The 17,276-nt window shown below is 59.0% G+C and overlaps 3 protein-coding genes across 3 annotated transcripts; 1 reads left to right on the forward strand and 2 right to left on the reverse strand.

Moving 5' to 3' along the window:
* Positions 1-7,842: 7,842 nt before the first annotated feature.
* On the reverse strand, positions 7,843-8,957 carry VPREB3 (V-set pre-B cell surrogate light chain 3; the record flags this gene model as incomplete). The annotated part of the gene is made up of 2 exons (XM_082852535.1): positions 7,843-8,159; positions 8,909-8,957. The coding sequence occupies 2 exons, from the start codon at positions 8,955-8,957 to the stop codon at positions 7,843-7,845; spliced, it is 366 nt and encodes a 121-aa protein (XP_082708661.1).
* A 3,807-nt stretch (positions 8,958-12,764) lies between these two features.
* On the forward strand, positions 12,765-14,218 carry LOC309970974 (uncharacterized protein C22orf15; the record flags this gene model as incomplete). Its single annotated transcript, XM_082853735.1, is given in 8 exon segments — positions 12,765-12,789; positions 13,376-13,462; positions 13,554-13,587; positions 13,589-13,689; positions 13,923-13,944; positions 13,946-13,995; positions 14,077-14,102; positions 14,105-14,218. Coding segments are annotated over 8 exon segments (459 nt in total).
* Positions 14,219-15,055: 837 nt separating this feature from the next.
* CHCHD10 (coiled-coil-helix-coiled-coil-helix domain containing 10) lies at positions 15,056-16,953 on the reverse strand. Its single transcript, XM_082852791.1, has 4 exons — positions 16,809-16,953; positions 16,339-16,558; positions 15,352-15,499; positions 15,056-15,252 (listed from the first exon to the last, which is right to left on the reverse strand). Exons 1-4 carry the CDS (start codon positions 16,847-16,849, stop codon positions 15,233-15,235), a joined length of 429 nt encoding a protein of 142 aa, XP_082708917.1. The 5' UTR covers positions 16,850-16,953; the 3' UTR covers positions 15,056-15,232.
* Between the last annotated feature and the right edge of the window lie 323 nt (positions 16,954-17,276).

A 17,276-nucleotide genomic window follows, 5' to 3' on the forward strand; every position in this document is an offset into this window, starting at 1 on the left:
GCAGGCTGCCTGCAGACAGTGCCTGGCACTGCCCGGTCGGGCTGGTCCACCTGCTCATGCAGAGGCTCTGCTGGGGCCTGGAGAGCTGGTTCAATGCTCCACAGACTCACACAGCAGAGAGGAGCTGGACAGAGCCGATCTTCCCAGCCCAACAGGCCTGTCGTTTTACCATCTCTGGCCTACCAAGTTCCACTTAAGAAGTAACCACTATGGCTTTCCCATTTTCATTCATCTAAACTATACACAGCTGCCCAGCTGAGCTTCTCATAAGCTGAAATAACTAGTGTGACCATGATGGGTTCGTGGGATTTCAGCCAGAGACTCAGAAAGCTTCAAAATAGCTCTGACTGCGAACCCCCCATACTAACTCTGAGGAGCCCGGGGAGCCAGAACTAAAGATTCTCATGGACACACAAAGGCCTGGGACAAACGCTTACCAACCAGCCAGACACGGCACTGCCTGAGCCCATCCCTGGGGTGGTGGGCAGAGGTCTGAGACAGGATGGCCACCTTCAAGCTCTGCTCTGGACGATGCCATCTGGGAGATGCTGGGGCTGCCTGGGAGCCAGCATGGGCTCACAGCCTGCTATGCAGGGGAACCTTCTAATCACCTGGGGAGCTTTAAAAACATGCCACTGTCGGAGCCCCACCTCTGGGGATGCCCAACTGAACTGGTCAGGGCAGGATGCAGACAATGGTCCCCATTAAACAACCCCCAGTGGGGAGGACAGAGAGAAGGACAGGACGCAGACACACTGCCGCTGCGGGGATGGCGTGCAAGAAGTGTCCTGCCCAGGTCGCCGCACCCAGGACACAAGCTGGAGGGACGGAGGGAGGGAAAGCCTGGCTGAAGGGGGGGGCCCTGCCATGTCGGGAACCAGACAGGGATGCACCTCCCCTGCAGGTGGGGCAGCGGTCACTGTGGGTCTCCATCCTCAATCGCCAGCCGACAAAGCACGTTCATGTGTGGTCCCACTCTGAACAGGAGCCTTGCGCCAGCCCTTAGGGGAATGTGGCCAGTCCCAATATGCCCACCTCACGGAAGGGGTCACCAAGGTGAGGGAGGGGCCAGAACTGGAACTTGAACCCAGACCTGACCGAATCACCTTCCATCCCCTTGCACTGGAGGGTGGAGGGGAGGCTGCAAAGCACCGACCAGAGACGGGCCCCGATGATGTCCAAGGCACACTGTGGTTGGGGCCCTAGGTCTGGTGGAGGGTTACCCCCAGGTGGGCAGTGAGCCTTTGCCCGGGGTTGAGCCAGAGCCAGGCTGCACCTTCCGCCGGCCTCCAGGACCACGCCTCCACCTCCTGGAAGAGCTGCCGGCCAGAACCGCCCTCAGCTAACCCACGTCAAGGGCTGAGAGAGCACAAGGGGGCCTCACCCCCACACCCAGGATGAGTCCTCCAGACCCTCCCTCTGCTCTGTCACCTGAGCTGGCCGTCCCCACCAGTGCCCGAGGTGGGCTGCTGACGCGTCTACTTTGGATCCATTTTCCTTCAGTTGATTGGACCGCGAACACGGTTACTTCTTCTAAAAGTGCCTGATGTTAGAGCTCATCTGACATTTTCATGGGTTTAACTCCACTTTCTCCCTCTGACGTTTATTCTTCTTCTGGATTCTGGAAAAAGCGAATAGAGGGCAAAACTAAACCCCATTGGGTCACAGGTGAGCACGAGACAACTGAGAGCCAGCTGTGCCCTGGCGCCCCGGCCCTTGGCCTCCCTCCCCACCCTACCCAGTCCCCCTGCTAGGCCAGGGCCGCAGACGGGGGGCCGGGCCCTGCCACCAGGGTGGGCGGGCATTTCCAGGAGGCACTGGTCTGGGGAGGCGGGCAGGCCTCACAGATGAGCGGGGGGCCAGGCTCCAGCTGGCAGAGGCGCGGGCCGCGGCGCCAGCCCCTCCTCTAGAGCTTGTCCCCCGCATGGACCTTCTGGTGGCGGATGAGGTGCGAGCTGCCCCGGAAGGCCTTGCCGCAGCGGTTGCACTCGTAGGGCCTCTCCCGCGTGTGGGTCTTGTAGTGCTCGATGAGGGCCGAGCGGTGCCGGAAGGCCTTGCCGCACTCATTACACACGTAGGGCTTCCGGCCCGTGTGGATGCGCTGGTGCTGGATGAGGGCCGAGCTATGGCAGAAGGCCTTGCCGCACTGGCCACACTCGTAGGGCTTTTCGCCGGTGTGGATGCGCTGGTGCTCGATGAGCGAGGAGCTCTGGCTGAAGGCCTTGCCGCACTTGTGGCACTTGTAAGGCTTCTCGCCCGTGTGCGTCTTGCGGTGCTCGATGAGGTTGGAGCTCTGGCTGAAGGCCTTCCCGCACTCCTCGCATGCATACGGCTTCTTGCCTGTGTGGATCCTCTGGTGCCGGATGAGGTGGGACCGGTGGCAGAAGGCCTTCCCACAGAGCTCGCACTCGTGCGGTTTCTTCAGCGTGTGGATCTTCCGGTGCTGGCTCAGGCCCGAACTCTGGTTGAAGGATTTCCCGCACTCCTTACATTGATAGGGCTTCTCCCCGGTGTGGATGCGCTCATGCTTCCGGAGGCTCGAGCTCCGACTGAAGTCCTTGCCGCACTCCCTGCACGCGTACGGCCTCTTCCCGGTGTGGGTCTTCTGGTGTTGCGCGAGTGCAGAGCTCTGGCGGAAGGCCTTGCCGCACTCCCTGCACTCGTAGGGCTTCTCCCCCGTGTGGATGGCCTGGTGCCGCAGCAGGTGTGAGCTCTGGCTGAAGGCCTTGCCGCACTCACAGCACTCGTAGGGCTTCTCCCCCGTGTGGATCACCAGGTGCCTGAGCAGATGTGAGCTCTGGCTGAAGGCCTTGCCGCACTCGCGACACGCGTAGGGCTTGGCTGGCTGTGCAGTCCTGTGAGGCCCCTCGGGTCCCGAGTCCCCCCTGCCCGCCGTCTCCCCATCGGGCTTACCAGACGCTTCCTCGCTGTGGGTTATCTGGCACATATTCAGGTCTGATTTCTGGAGGAAGGTTGGGCTGGACGGCTCATCGTCCTGGGGTCTGTCTCCTGGGGGGATGCTCTGATGCTGGATGGGGCTTGAGCACAGACTGATATTCCCCTCATAATCGTCCTGCTCCCCCAGAGGGATCTCCTTGTAGATGACAGCCATCTGTGCTAAACCCCTTTCCTGAAGAAAAGGGTCCCCTGGGTCCTCCTCCGGGAAAAGGTTTGTCTGCATCTCCAACCCATCCTCAAACACGAAGGCCTCACCCAGCTTGGCTGCCGGGGGAATATCCATTGTGGGTCCGGGCTCACCCCTAGTGACTGTTTCTCTTTGGGACACACTTACTGCTCTCAGATTCTGAAAAGAAAACAAGAGACACTGTCAAGTCAGCAAGTCAAGCACCTCGTAGGTGCCAGAGTCTAAGGCAGATATAACCAAAGACACAATCTTGCCCTTGAGATGGTCCTTACTGAGTTAAGAGACAAGTCTGACTTACCAGAAACAACTGCAAGGAAGACAGACAGACAGACAATGACACACTGTGGTGTCCAGACTCTAAAGGCTCAGGGTGTCCAGAAAGGTGGGCAAGGACAGGAAGTGGAGACATTCTGAAAAAGGGGCAAGACTCCAGCTACCAGAGGAGGTTGGGGCTGGGGTCTTGTTGGGAAAGAGAGAGCACACTCCTACGGTCGGTCGGCTGCAGGCCTCCAGCCCAGAGCCCCAGCCGGAGCCCTGGGAGTCAGCCCTTCTCATTCCCGCCGGCACACCCCGTCCTGTCCACTTCCCGTTTTTACTGAAGGGGTCTCTCCCTCTCTCCTCGCTGCCACTGGGCAGCTCAGGCCTCCGTGTGACTCGCCTCCCCACTGGCTGCCTACCTCCAGCTTCCCCCCTCCCCCCAGCCCGTTCTCTACGTGGATGCCAAGGTCAAACGCCCAAAACACAGTCCTGATCATGGCATCCCCCTTCTCAGGAGCTGCAGCAGCCCAAGTCCTCCACACCCGGCCATGTGGCCCTGTCGCCTGCTTCTCCTTCCACACATCCCCAAACTTCCAGCTCCACCACTCACACATGCTGCTGTTTCCTCCTCCTGACTGGTCCCCACTCTTCTCACATGGCCACTTGCTCATCCTTCCAGACTCAGTTCAAATGTCCCCTCTTCCCTGCACCCTCAGACTCTGACAATCTTGGGCACGTGGCCTTGGTGACCGTGGAGCACGGGGCATATGTCCATCACAGCACTCACCACCTGGAAGGCAAATGTCATGGCAGGACTTTCCCCACCACCGCCTGCGAGCTCCCCAAGGGCAAATCCGGGGCTCCGCCATATTGGAATCCCCAGCTCCCAGCACAGCCACTCAATCATTACACACACATTTACTGAATAAATAAATGATTGAATGGAGGAAAAGTTATTTGTTTGTGTTAGAACTGCTTACCACACTTTTATTTTATTTTGCCAAAAGTACTCTTTATTCAAATAAGTCAATTACCTGGGAGATATGAATAAATGAAACATACAAAACCAGAGCTGCTCCGGTCGAAGGGGGTATTTTCAGAGGGACAAGGAAGGAGGCTAGAACACCCCACTCAGCCCCCCAACCCACTGTGGGGGCCCAGAGGGAGCCCCGCAGGACCCCATCCACAAACTGCTATGCAACCTCCAGGGAAACTCTTCAGGTACCATAATGATGACAACTCGAGTTTATTGAGCAACTACTGTGTGCAAGGCACAGCTAAACCTTTTACAAGCATATCTCATGTACTCCTCAGGACTCCATACAAAGGTACTATCATCCTTACACTGAAGTCAGAGAGGAACTGCCTCAAAAAGACATACTAAATTAATCAGAATAGTCATGATGGAAATCATTCCTATTTGGAATTTTTTTTTTAATGAATTTTCAGCCAGTAGAAAGGCCAGGTGTGAAAAAAAGCACAGAACTGCAATATCTTCAAGAAGCCTGTGTTAGACTGCCCTGGTGGTGCAGTGGTTGAGAATCCACCTGCCAATGCAGGGGTCGTAGGTTCAAGCCCTGGTCTGGGAAGATCCCACATGCCGCGGAGCAACTAAGCCCGTGTGCCACAACTACTGAAGCCCCCACGCCACAACTACTGAAGCGTGCGTGCCTAGAGCCCGTGCTCCGCAACAAAAGAAGCCACCGCAATGAGAGGTCAGTGCACCTCAAAGAAGAGTAGCCCCCACTCGCGGCAACTAGAGAAAGTCCGTGCACAGCAACAAAGACCCAATGCAGCCATAAATAAATAAATAAATAAATTTATTTTTTTTTAAAAAAAGCCTGTGATCACTCCCACTCCTCTTCACAACCACGGTCTCCACTCCCCCCCCGTCTCACCCGACCTCCTCAAACCTCACGTCCCATTTTCACCCTGGTCCACCCCTTCCCCATCTAGCTTAGACTACAGTGGGTCTAACTATGGGCATCACTTCAACCAGCTCGCTGACCAGCATCACATTCCTCACCTCCCTGCCCTGCCACTAACTACCCACCTCCTCTGCCAGCTCCTCCTAAGATGCTGAATGTTGCCAAGGAAAATCATACGACTGTGTCTGGCACGGAGACAAACTTCAAGTTTCCAATTTCAGCTGGGACTTCAGCTCCAGCATCTAATGACCTCCTTACAGCCAAGCCCTCTCTTCTGGGTCCTCACTTCCTCCCCCCTCTGGAAGGCCTCCCCAAGACATCCCTCTCAAAACCCTTCATTTCAGAGACTGCAAATTGGCACTCTGGGGATCCTGCCACAGACACGTTGTGTTTGACTCTCAAAGAGTCAGGCTTTTCCTTTTTGTTTGACTTAGCAGCCAATATTTAAAACTCAGTAGGTTTTCTCATGAAAAACTGGACGATGTGACAATACGAGCCCACCCTTCACTAACCCACCTTGCTGGCCAACCTACCCCACTCCCACGCCCCACTTCATCCCCTTGGTTTCTTTCCCCCCCCAATTTTCATGCCCTCTGACCCCTCTTTCTCTGTATCTGGATATTGTGCCTCCACCCACCTGCTAAATCCTGGTGTTTCCGAGGTTCCCTCCTCGGGGGTTTTCCATTCCCACTATGTACCAGCTACACGCTGAAGTCTCCACTGTGTTGAAAAAGTTAGCGATACGTTATCTGTGACCAACGATGTTTTAAATATTTTGGGACCGAAAATCCAAATGTCTGGAACCCCACACTTCCCACCTCTCTCTGGTCTTCCCCGGCTCCTCCTGCCTCCGTCACTCCATCCTCCTGGAACCCCCAGGGCCTGGGCACCCGGCCGACCCTCGGGCCAGTCAGGGCCTCCTGGCTGGAGGCCAGCGAGCGGCCGCAGACCCGCACCTGCTTCCACGGACGGGGGCCGCCCACACCTACGCCACCGGAGAGAGAGGTGGCCACACTGGCTGCCGCGGAGCCACTCACCTAGGCCGGGGCGGGGCCGCTCACCTGAGCGGGGGCGGGGCCGCGGGCGAGCAGGGCGGGGCCGCACCTGAGCTGCTCCTGCCCGCGGCCGTGGCCTCGCTCGGCTGCGGCTGCTGACGCGGAGCCCGCGGCGGCCCGAGAGCCCGAGCCCCGCCCCCTCCCCGGCACTTCCGGGACCGCTCTAGGCCGCGCGGAGGCCAGTGTCTCGCTGGTCCCGCCGCGCAGTACGCGTCTTCGCCTGGACGCCGGGATCCGGGTCGCAGGACTGGGGTCGGGAGGGGCCGTCCAGTCGACTCAGGGCTCCGGGCCGTCCCCGAGCGCGTCCCGGCTGGGCGGGCGTTGGTGGGAGCGCAGAGGAGGAAACTGAGGCCGGGAGGGGCGGCCGGCTCCTGGGCACCTGTCCTGGGGGTGGGGCCGGCCAGAGGCCTTGAGGCGGCTGTGTCCCCGGGAGAAGGGCAGGTGCGCTCAGGGCTGCGGAGCCCGTTACCCCGCGCAGGCCCGGGGTCCTGCTGCGATTCCCCCTCCCTTCCTGGTGAGCTCTGGTCCTGCTTGCTCACCTCGTCCCCGCAGAGACAAATGAGGAGAGCCCGGAGAGGGCCCAGGAGATGGCTGGGAGCCTAGGCGGGACCCTCTGTGGACCCCACCTCTGCATCTGAGGGATGGCCTCCGTTCAGGTGGCGCCTGTTAGGGGAACCGGGAGGGAAGCGGGGTGTGTTCTTCAGCCCCCGACCCCCCTCCCAGAGCTCACTTCTGCTTCTGGTGGCAAGACTTGCCCCTCTACCCAAGGATGGCTGCTGCCCATTCTCCCCCTGCCATCTGCCCACCTGTCTTCAGCACCTTCCGTCCTGGCCCTCAGGTGCCTCCTAGCCCCATCCAGGAGTAGGCAGGGGCTCCTAGGGACCCAGTCCACTGACCCCGTGTGTGTTGGACCACAACCAGCCATGCAGAGCTGGGACCAGCAAGGGCTGGTTATTTTTTCTCTCACTCCAGCTCCTCCAGTCACAGGAAGGCAAGAGCCACCATTCTGAGCCCCCTGGGGGCTGGTAGGGAGGTGGGGCCCCACCCAAGGGTCTCAGGTGCTTCCCCTTATGCAAAAATCCCCAGAATCCCTACCCCCACACTCCCAGACCAACCATAGTCACTTTTTCTTTTTCTTTTTTTAATTTTTTTATTGAGCTTTTTTTTTTAACATCTTTATTGGGGTATAATTGCTTTACAATGGTGTGTTAGTTTCTGCTTTATAACGAAGTGAATCAGTTATACATATACATATGTTCCCATATCTCTTCCCTCTTGCATCTCACAGTCACTTTTTCAGCCAGGATCTCATGGCCCTCAGAATAGTTATTGTTGACATGTTGATTATTAACCCATTTTACAAAGGAGGAAAATCAAGGCTCAGAGAAAGGGAGGGTCCCAAGGTCAGGAGCGTAAGTGGGAGGCAGACAGAAGGCACTCATCCCACACCCCACCCCTAGGGTATGTAGCCCACGGAGCAGTAATAATCCGCAGCGTCTTCAGGCTGCACGGGGCTGATGGTCAGGATGCAGGCATTATGGGCTGCATCCGTGGCTGCCGAGAAGCGGTCAGGGATGTCAGGGGGGCGGTGGTTGTCCTCCTCTGAGCGGTAGTGGAGGAGCAAGCGGGGGGCACTGCCTGCCCGCTGCTGATACCAAGACACGCCGTAGTCCCCGACCGTGGCATAGCGGGGGCTGAGCATGCAGGAGAGTTGGGCCACTTGGCCTGGGAAGACCAGCAGTGTGTCCGGCTGGGTGAGGGTTGGCTGGGAGGCTGAGAGAGACAGACACACTCAGGTCTTGCCTGGGCCCCTTCCTTCCTGCCCCTGCCCCGCAAAGTCTTGGTCAGACTCCCAGGAGAATCCTCTCCCAAAAGCTCACAGCCCGGTGCCATGGGATCGTCACTAGGTGGGGCACAGAGCTGGCGACCCCAAGCCCCCATTAGTGTCATGTTCCCAAGGAGCCATGTTCAGCTAAGGATCTAGAGTTCAGAGGGTGTGCTGGTGGTCTCTGGGCTGCCCACCCTCATCCCTTGCCCTTCAGACCCCTATCACTTTGGTCACACTGGCTTGTCCAAACCCTGGCTACAGACTGATGACCCCCCCAAGAAGCCTCCTGGGGTGTTACTACCAATTGGCTCAGCCTCCGGCCACTGGCTGCTGAAGAACCTTCTCAGGATTAGCTTGTCCCTGAGGCCCTGTGGGGTAGGAACCAGCCCACACCAGCTTCCCCTCTGAAAAACTCAAAAGGTGATGAGTCTCTGAGACCCCCAAGAGTCAGAGTCCAAAGGGACCCTAGCAATCTGGTCATTCACAAATGGGGAAACCGAGGCCCACACAGAGAAGTGACTTGCCTCAAGTCTGGGGCAGGGCCACCTGTGGCCGGTTCTCCTCTCCACCTCAAGGACCCTTCCAAAACCTTCCCCACTGACCACATGGATTTGCTTCCTTACAGGGGGCTTCCAGAGCCAGTGTGCTGTCTCCCACTCCACCCCTGGGTGAGCAAGGCCCAGGGAGGGCTCACCTGCTAGGAGGACCCCAGTCAGAAGGAGGGCCAAATGCTGACAGGCCATGGCCAGAGGCAGGGAGGCAGGTGGGAGTCGCTTGTTGGGCTTGCGCTGGGCGTGCTTCAGGTGCTTCAGGGCACACTGGGGAGGCTGCTGGACCACGACAGGGCATGCAAATCAGCCCACTGACACGGTGGGAGGGTGGTGCTGGGGCCCAGCAGCCAGACCTTATCTTCCCAAACGTCAGCATCCCAGCCGCACAGGGCCTTCTTGAGAACAGAAGCCCGGAAATCCACATGTGCAGTTAGAGCAGGTGGCTGCTCTTCACTGAGGTATAACTCATACGGTCAAGTGCACAAATCTTACATGTATGGCTCAATGATTTTATATATATATCCCTGCAGCCTCTACCCAGACCAAGATTTAGAACATTTCCATCACCCCAGAAGGCTCCCTCATTCGCCTCCCCTGCCAGTAACGCCCTCTTAGCCCCCAACAGTAACCAAGTGGGACTCTGTGGTTAATCAGTTTTGCTGTAGAACGTCAGCTATAAATGGAGTGATAGTGTGTCCTCTTTTGTTTCTGCTTCTTTTGTTAAACGTTATGAGTCATCCGTGTGTGCAGCAATGTTTAATTCGTTGTCACAGCTGTGGGTAAGCCACTGTGTGGATAGCCACAGTTAGTTTATCCATCTCCTGTTACTAGCCATTCGGGTGCTTTCATCTTTGGCTATTTCAAGGAGAACTGCTGCGAGCATTCCTGCCTGTGTCGTTGGTGTACCTGAGCTCTGGTTTCTGCTGGGCAGACACCCAGGACAGGGAACGTTTCCGTTTAGTGTTGTGTTTTTTTGGCCGCATCGCACCACGCAGCATGTGGGATCTTAGTTCCCCAACCAGGGATCGAACCCGTGCCCCCTGCAGTGGAAGTGCAGAGTCCTAACCACTGGACCACCAGGGAAGTCCCCTTTCTGTTTAGTTTTAGTAGATACCGCCAGGGTTCCCGACATGGTTGTGCCTATCTGCACTCCTGTTGTGGTCAAGAGAGTTTGCCAAACCGAGGGGAGCTGACTTTGGTTGGGATTCAACCCGCATTGGGATTCAAACCTGAATCCCAGATCCTCCTCCTCTTGACTGCACAACTTCAGCCAAGTTCCCCTCTCTGTGCCTCAGTTTCCTCATCTGGAAACAAAAGACAAGCATTGTGCCAGCCCAAGTGTTGTGAAGATGCAAAGATAGGACTTTGTGGGAGTTCCTTGGTTGCCTAGTGGTTAGGATTCTGGGCTTTCATTGCGTGGCCTGGGTTCAACCCCTGGTAAGGGAACTGAGATCCCACAAGCTGCATGTTGCAGCCAAAAAAAAAAAAAGAAAAACAAAAACAAAAACATAGATAGGACTTTGTGTGTATTAATCATGCCTTTTATATTCTCTATCCTGATGCTTTGACATCTGGGGCCTTGCTGACCTTGGAGGGACAGGCCCTCCCAGGGTCAGCCAGTTCCTAGAGACAGTAACACTTTTCAAATGCAAACCAACCATTCCTGAGTCCACACTCCCCTGACCACCTCCCCTACGGGGCTCTCTCATTGGGCCACTGCCCTCCTGCCCTGTCACCCAGGGCAAGTACCAGGCAACCAGGGACGGTTCCTGTGCCCCAGAGCATGAAGTTATTCCAAACAGCCAACACTGAGCCTGCTCACCCCACCTCACTGTTCCTTCCCTCAGAAACCACAATAGAGGCTCCCGCCCAGAGTTCCCCCTCTCTCTCTGCCTCCTGACCAGCCCTGGTGCTTTCCCATGTGGCCTCCCGCACCATGGGGTGTCATGCCTCCTCCACTTGGGAACTGTAACAAACCAGCTTCTCAATGGCAATCATCTCCTGATCTGCTGGCCTTACCAAATACCTAAAAAATAATAAAACAAGTTAAAGCAGTGTGCTCTCGTTACTTTGTAGCCTTGAGAGCTCGCTTGGGGAAGGTTACAAAGCTCCCACTGTGGGTCCCACTCCAGTCCTAACACCTCCTTAGAGCACCTCCATGACACGCAAGACAAAAGATCCCTCCTCAGTAGCACTAAAGACAAACCCCTCGGAAAACAGAGGGGTGGTCATTGGAGCTGAGGGTCCAGGCCGGGAGTTCCATTCCTTCTAGAATCTGGCTGCAGCCACTCCTGGGCTGTGTTCTGCAGGACACGGGTCCCCAGATTTTGGAAGAAAGTGCCCTGCCTGTAAGTTTGGGAAACGCTGCCCCAGGGCTTTCCCCAGTGCTGCCTCTGAGCGCCTGCTGCAGGCTGAGCACCTAGGTAGCACTCAAAAGGGTTAATTGCGTTCCGTCCTCACGCTAACTTGCCCGTGGTGCTGTGAGCGGTGCGAGTGGTGCCGTGAGCGGTGCCTCTCACTGCTTTACAGGTGTGAGCACTGAGGCAAGTCCTGTCCAGAGGCAGAGTGATGCTGATGAGCTGTGGGGAGGATCTGGGCCTCCTCCTGCCTCCTGCCTTGAGCTCTGCCTGCAGAGGGTGGATGAACAGTGTAATCACCGGGGAGCAGTGGCAGGGCAGCTAAGAAGGAGGTATCCTGACCCGCCATGAGTCCAGAGGCCCAACCACAACCAGACGGAAAGAGGGGCAATGCAAACGCTGCCCACGCTGGAAAACAATGGCAGTTTCTTACAAAGTTAAACATACTCTCCCCAGAGGACCCAGCAATCCCTCTTGCTGAGGTTTACAGTAGAGAAATGGAAACGTCTCTTCACCCAGAGACCTGCTGGTGAGTGTCTGTACTGGCTTTACTCATAATCACCCAAAACGGGAAACAATCCAAACAGCAGCAGGTGAGTGGATCCACAGACCGTGGCACCTCCAGGCAGTGGGACCCTCCCGGGTGATGAAAGGAAGGACCCATTGACACCGGTTGACTACCCCGTGAATCCTGCACGCATGGAGCTAGGTGAAAGCAGCGGCACCTGAAAGGCTCCGCACTGTCTGCTGCTTCCCTCTCTGGGACGCGACAGTCTGGAAGAGGTGGGGGCAGGGAACACTGCAGCGCTTCCCAGGGGCTGGGGTGACCACAAAGGGGCATGAAGGAATTTGGGAGAGTGATGGAAATGTTGTGTATCCAGACTGGTGGTGGTTCTGTGAGACTTGTCACAACTGGAAAACACTCAAAAGTGTTTTGTTCACTCAAAAGTGAATTTTACTGTCTGTAAACCATAACTCAATAAACTTGACTAAGAAAGGAAAGAAACAAGGACAGAAGAGAGGGAGGCTGGGAGTGAGCCCAGGGCAGGGGGCCTTGAGTTGATAGGGAGCCTGTGAGGTTGGTGAGGATCCCGCTTCTGCTACAGCCACGCCAGCACCCCACCCCCAGGAATCTCCCCTGCTTTCAGCCTGGAAGCTCTGTCTCTACTGGTGAGGGGATGTGGTCTCTGGACATCCCTGGGCGCTGAGGCTCCAGCCCCCACTAGAGCCCTGCGTCAGGGAATGTCCGGACCCTCCCCAGAGCCCGTTACCGGGATACTGGGGGGAAGGCATTTCCTGCCTAGACCTCTTGGCAGCTCCCACTCCCATGGAGACCAGCTTGGAAGCTGGGAGGTCCTGAGTCTTCTCTGTACTCTGATCTAGCTAGCGGGAGGAAGAGGAGGCCACGGCTCCTGGACTAGCTGCAAGGACCCCCTGGGCTGGTGGAGCCCAGCCCCAAGGGCGGCTGAGCGGGGAGCTGGACTTGGACCCACCCACCCACCCATCACTCCCCCATCCCCGACACACACATCTCCCGCAGGGCGCCACATGGGGTAGATCTCAGCCCCAGCTCCTTCCTTAGTCAGGAAGTTGGGGGTTGGGGGATCAAAGCCCCCACATCTGTCTCCTCCCCCCTGCAGCCATGTTTATCACGGTGATGTCTGGAGGTAAGGGGGGTCCCCTGTCCCGGAAGACTGGTGGGGGTACATTCCCTCTGCCTTGAGGGAGAGTGGGGAGGCGGCGTGGGGAAGGGGTACACATGGGAAGGGATGGGAGCGTCCGCGGAGAGTCCCTTGAGGGGAAACCCCGGCTGGGTCCTGGGAAATGCACGTGGGCTCCTCTAGGAGCGCACGGGCCACGCAGCCACCAAGCCGCTGCCGTGGAGCAAATGCTCAAACTGCTCCATCCCTTAGCTGGTCAGTGGTCCTCCAGCTTCAGGGGGCATGAGGCACCTAAAGCTCTAGCCCCAGCTGCAGATTCCTGACCTTCTGGTGGAGGCGGGGCTGGTGCGGGGTAGGGGGTAAGGGGCTGTCAGGTGCCGGAGGTGGGGCTGAAGTGGGAGGGGAGGGTCGCGTGAGAAAGACAGAAGTTGTGCACCCCGGTCACCGACATCTTGGGAGATGGAAGGGGGTACGTTCCTAATCTCATAGCCCCATTCCCTGCTCTGTAGGGAAGAGACGGCAGGGAGGCAGAGGGTCCCTGTTTGGGGGGAGTAGAGGGTGCCATTTGTTCACCTCTGCTCCTCCCCCACAGCTGGCTGCTGGGAGCTGGTGAACCCCTGGTGCAGCCTGGTGCTCCTCATCACCCACCTGAGGCAGAGGGGGCAGGTGGCCCCAGATGGTGAGGGGGCAGGGAGCGGTGCTGGGAGAACCTCTGAGGGCCCCCAGGTAGGGATTCCAGCCCTGCCCTGCCTCCCTCTCTGCTCCCCCAGTGACCATAGCCCTCCTAGCTGAGGATGGGCACCTGGAACCTGGCTGAGGGACTGGAGGAGGGGCCTTCCCTGGCGCCCTCCATGGGCAGCTCCCTGCTGCAGGAGCGTGGGATCTATGTCCTAGTGCAGATCATCAGTAAGTGGGGCCCCAGATTCCCCCTGTGCAGCTATGCTGGAATATAAGATGGGGAAGAGCAGCCACAGACCACCCAAGCCCTGCCGAGCCCCTGCTTTGGCCAGGACCTAGCCCTGAACTTCCCATCCAATGCCCTGTCCTGACCCCACTGTGGGCCAGCAAACAGGTCCAGAGTGACAGGTGGGGGTGTGGACCACCAGGCCAGCCAGGAATCAGCCTTCTTCCCTCCGCAGAGGGTGAGGGCGGGGCCCCCACCTGCTGAGTCCCTCCTGGAGAACCTGGATGAGCGGTGTCCAGAGCTGGCAGGTGAGTGTCACAGGAGAGCCCCAGGGGGAGGATGTGCCTTCCCACCAGTCCCCCACAGGCAGGGCTTCTGGGGCCTTCCAGAGGAGCTGCGCTGGCTGTCGGGCCTTCCCCTCCCCCGGGCGATGGCTGGAGAAGGCGTGGCGGCACTCTGCGTGGCCATCAGGAGCAAGGCCCTCCTTCACGGCCCCGAAGGGTGGGCTTCCTGCTGCCTGGGACCCACTAGCTGGGGCCGAGAGCCAGGTAAGTAGGAAACATGGATCCCTGGGGGGATGCTCATACCCAGATATGGGACCCCTTCCCAGGGGACAGATGTGTGTGCTGAGAGGTGGACCCCAATGCCAACCCCCTCAGACACACATACACCCACACGATGGAAGACACTATATCCAGCGACAGGTCCCCACCATCCCGCTGGAGGCTAAATGCCTGCACAAGGGCGGGGAGATGTGGAATAGGGCCTGGCACACCGTAGGTGCTCAGTGCAGAGCTGCTGAATGAACTCAGTGAAGGCAGCAGCACAGAGTGTGTGATGGCGTCTGAAGGGCCAGCACCTCTGTTCCGGCAGGCCCCGTGACCTGGCACATCACGGCCAAGTGGCCGAGCTGGACTCAGATCCAAGGGGGTTGGCCGTGACCTCTGCCTGGTGTGATCAGGTGCAAAGGCCCAGCAGTATTCCTCTTGCAGAATCTGGAATTTCTGGGAAATTGCAAGGTCACTGACAGAACGTGAGGCCGCCGCGGGGCCCCTAAGGTGTGGGTGCGGAGAAAGGGATCCAGAGGCAGAGATGAGAAGGGTGGAGGGGCAGGGGTCCCTGAGAGGAGACAGCACGCTCCTCCAGGGATTCCAGCCCCAGGAGTCAGACGCCCTTGAGGCTTATGGTCACCTGCTAATGCCTCACCACCCAGTCTGGACTGCCCGAGGCTGTCAGATTACACAGGATTACAAGGTCACCCTCCCCACCCAGGACACCAGCTGAAGGTGAAGCATCCCACTCCACAGTGGGACATCCATTCACCCTCCCCCACCCGCAGAAAGTCCAATGAGAGTGGACACAGCAGGCTCGGATCTAACATAAACTATTAATTGCACATTTTCGTCTTGGATCATCTGTGGGGTGAGAAACCCTCTCCTCACTCCCAGTCTCAGCTATGTGGGTACAATCTGATGTCATGGTCTTGCTGTCGGTGAAGGTGTGAAAGTGGCTGCAGGGCTGGCCCCTGAATCTGCACCGGTCTCTTCAGGGCAGGGAGATCAGACCTGCAGAGGGAGGGCCAGCACAGGTGGAGGTCAGGCCGAAGGTACAGGAGGAGAGACCACCGCTCCCGCCCCAGCAGGGGTCAGGGTCTCCCAGCTCACCGTGGTTGTACTTGCACTGCTTCAGGGCCTCGCTGAAGCCCTCGCACAGGGTCAGGTCGCTCTGAGTGGTGGAGCAGTCCAGGAACTGCCTGATCTCATAGGCGCAGGGCCCCATCTGCTGGGGCTGCGGGGCAGCGCGGGCCGGGGCCTGAAGTTACAGCACAGGAAGCAGCAAGGTCAGCTTGGGGTTGGCACCCAGAAGAGGACTCCAGAGCTGGGGGTGCCAGCTGCCCCTCCTAACGCCCCCAGACCTGCCAGGCCCAGCCTGCCCTGTGTAGCCTCAGCTGCTCCATCCCTGAAACAGGGTGAGCCCACAGCCCTCTCAAAGCCACCCTGTTGGTGCTGGTACAGACAGCATTCCCAGCTGCCTCATAACAGGTATGCTGGCAGGTGGGGGTGGGAGGTGAGAGAAGGTTCTAGAAAAGCCCAGTGCTCTGCTAGAGTATGAGCCCCACCCCCACAAGTTCTAGCACCTTCCTGCTCAGCAACACTGATCCTCATTACCCCCGACCCCACCACTAAGCCAGAATTTGGTTCAGGACTGGTGGGGTGCCCAGTGGGGGACAGGCCAGCAGGGAACAGACCCAGAGTCACTGGCTACCCTTCACCCTTGGGTGCAGGGGCTACAGGAAGGGGCTACCTGGGAGAGAGAGCACGGACTCAGGAACTTCAACATCCCTCCCTTCTACTAGGTTTAGGTGACCTTGGGCCAGTCTCTGAGACCCTAAAGGCCTCAGTTTCCCCATCTTTAAAGGGCTGGTTGGTGTCTGTCCACGGGGTCTAGGGACCTTGGCGTCAGGGGAGGGGCAGGGAGAGCCGTCCTGTGACCAGAGACCAACAGCACAGCGACTAATAGGACTCTTCTTGGGCACAGTCCCTGGCCGAGGCAGCTCTGGACACCCGGACACTCCTCGCTGGGCGTTCCAGCAGCTCCCCGCTCAGTGGCCTTGAGAGAAGGCGGCCAGTTTCCCCTGAGCCCTTGCTCACCTGTTGGGCAGCAGCCTGGGCGGGCTCTGAGCTCCCCCCGCTCAAGGCTCCGGTCAGGGCGCTGCCCACGACGTGTCCCACAGCCGAGCCCACGGCCACTCCGGCGGCCGTGGTCGCCATCTGCGCCATCAGGCCGGGCTGGCCCGACGGGGCGGGGGCCGGGGCCACGGCCGAGGGCGGCGGGTGCGCGGGCGGGTGGGCAGGGGGCGCGGCGCTGCGGCTGCGGGATGGGAAGAAGCTGGGTTAATCCCGGCCGGACTCCAGGCCGGCGGCCCCAGGGGCCCGCAGCTCCGGAGAGGCACCCTCTCCTCCTCCCGGAGGGTGGACGACCACCGTCTTAGACGCCTGATTGCGGTACCCCCGCCCCTCCCCCGCCAAGATGGCGCAGCAGCCGCCAAGGTCACGCTGTCACGTCCTTGGGGGCCGCGCTTCCCCAGACCCCACCCTGCGGGCCCTCGTCCCGCTCCCACCTGGCTGGCCGGGCGCCCATGCTGCGGCTCCCCCGGGGCATGGTGGCGGCGGTGGGACCGGCTGAACCGAGTCGGAGACAGCAACGGTGACTGCTGCTCCGGTTCGGGGACGAAGGCGGCGGCGCCTGTCACGGCCGGCGCTGCTGGGCGGGGCCGGGGCGGGGCCGCGGGGACACGCCCCCGGCCGGAGGCTCCGGACACGGGGCCAGGCTGCACTCTCGCGGGTCACCCGGCCTCTCCATCAGGCAGCACCCGTTGCCGGTGACCCTGCTCCCTTCCAGCTCCTGGCCCGAGCTATGTGCGCCCTGGGGACACGGGCCGCTGTCGCAGGGCGCCGAGGGCGTACTTAGGAGCGAAGCCTGGCCCTTCAAAGACCACCGCGGAGCTCTGGGAGTGGAGCTAGGGGCTGTCCCGCGCTCGGAAAGTGGGGCACCGGGAGGCCGGTCCCTGCTCCTCCCCCTCCTATCG

This window comes from Leucopleurus acutus, assembly GCF_964270905.1.
Source record: "Leucopleurus acutus genome assembly, chromosome: 13".
NCBI classification, from domain to species: domain Eukaryota; kingdom Metazoa; phylum Chordata; class Mammalia; order Artiodactyla; family Delphinidae; genus Leucopleurus; species Leucopleurus acutus.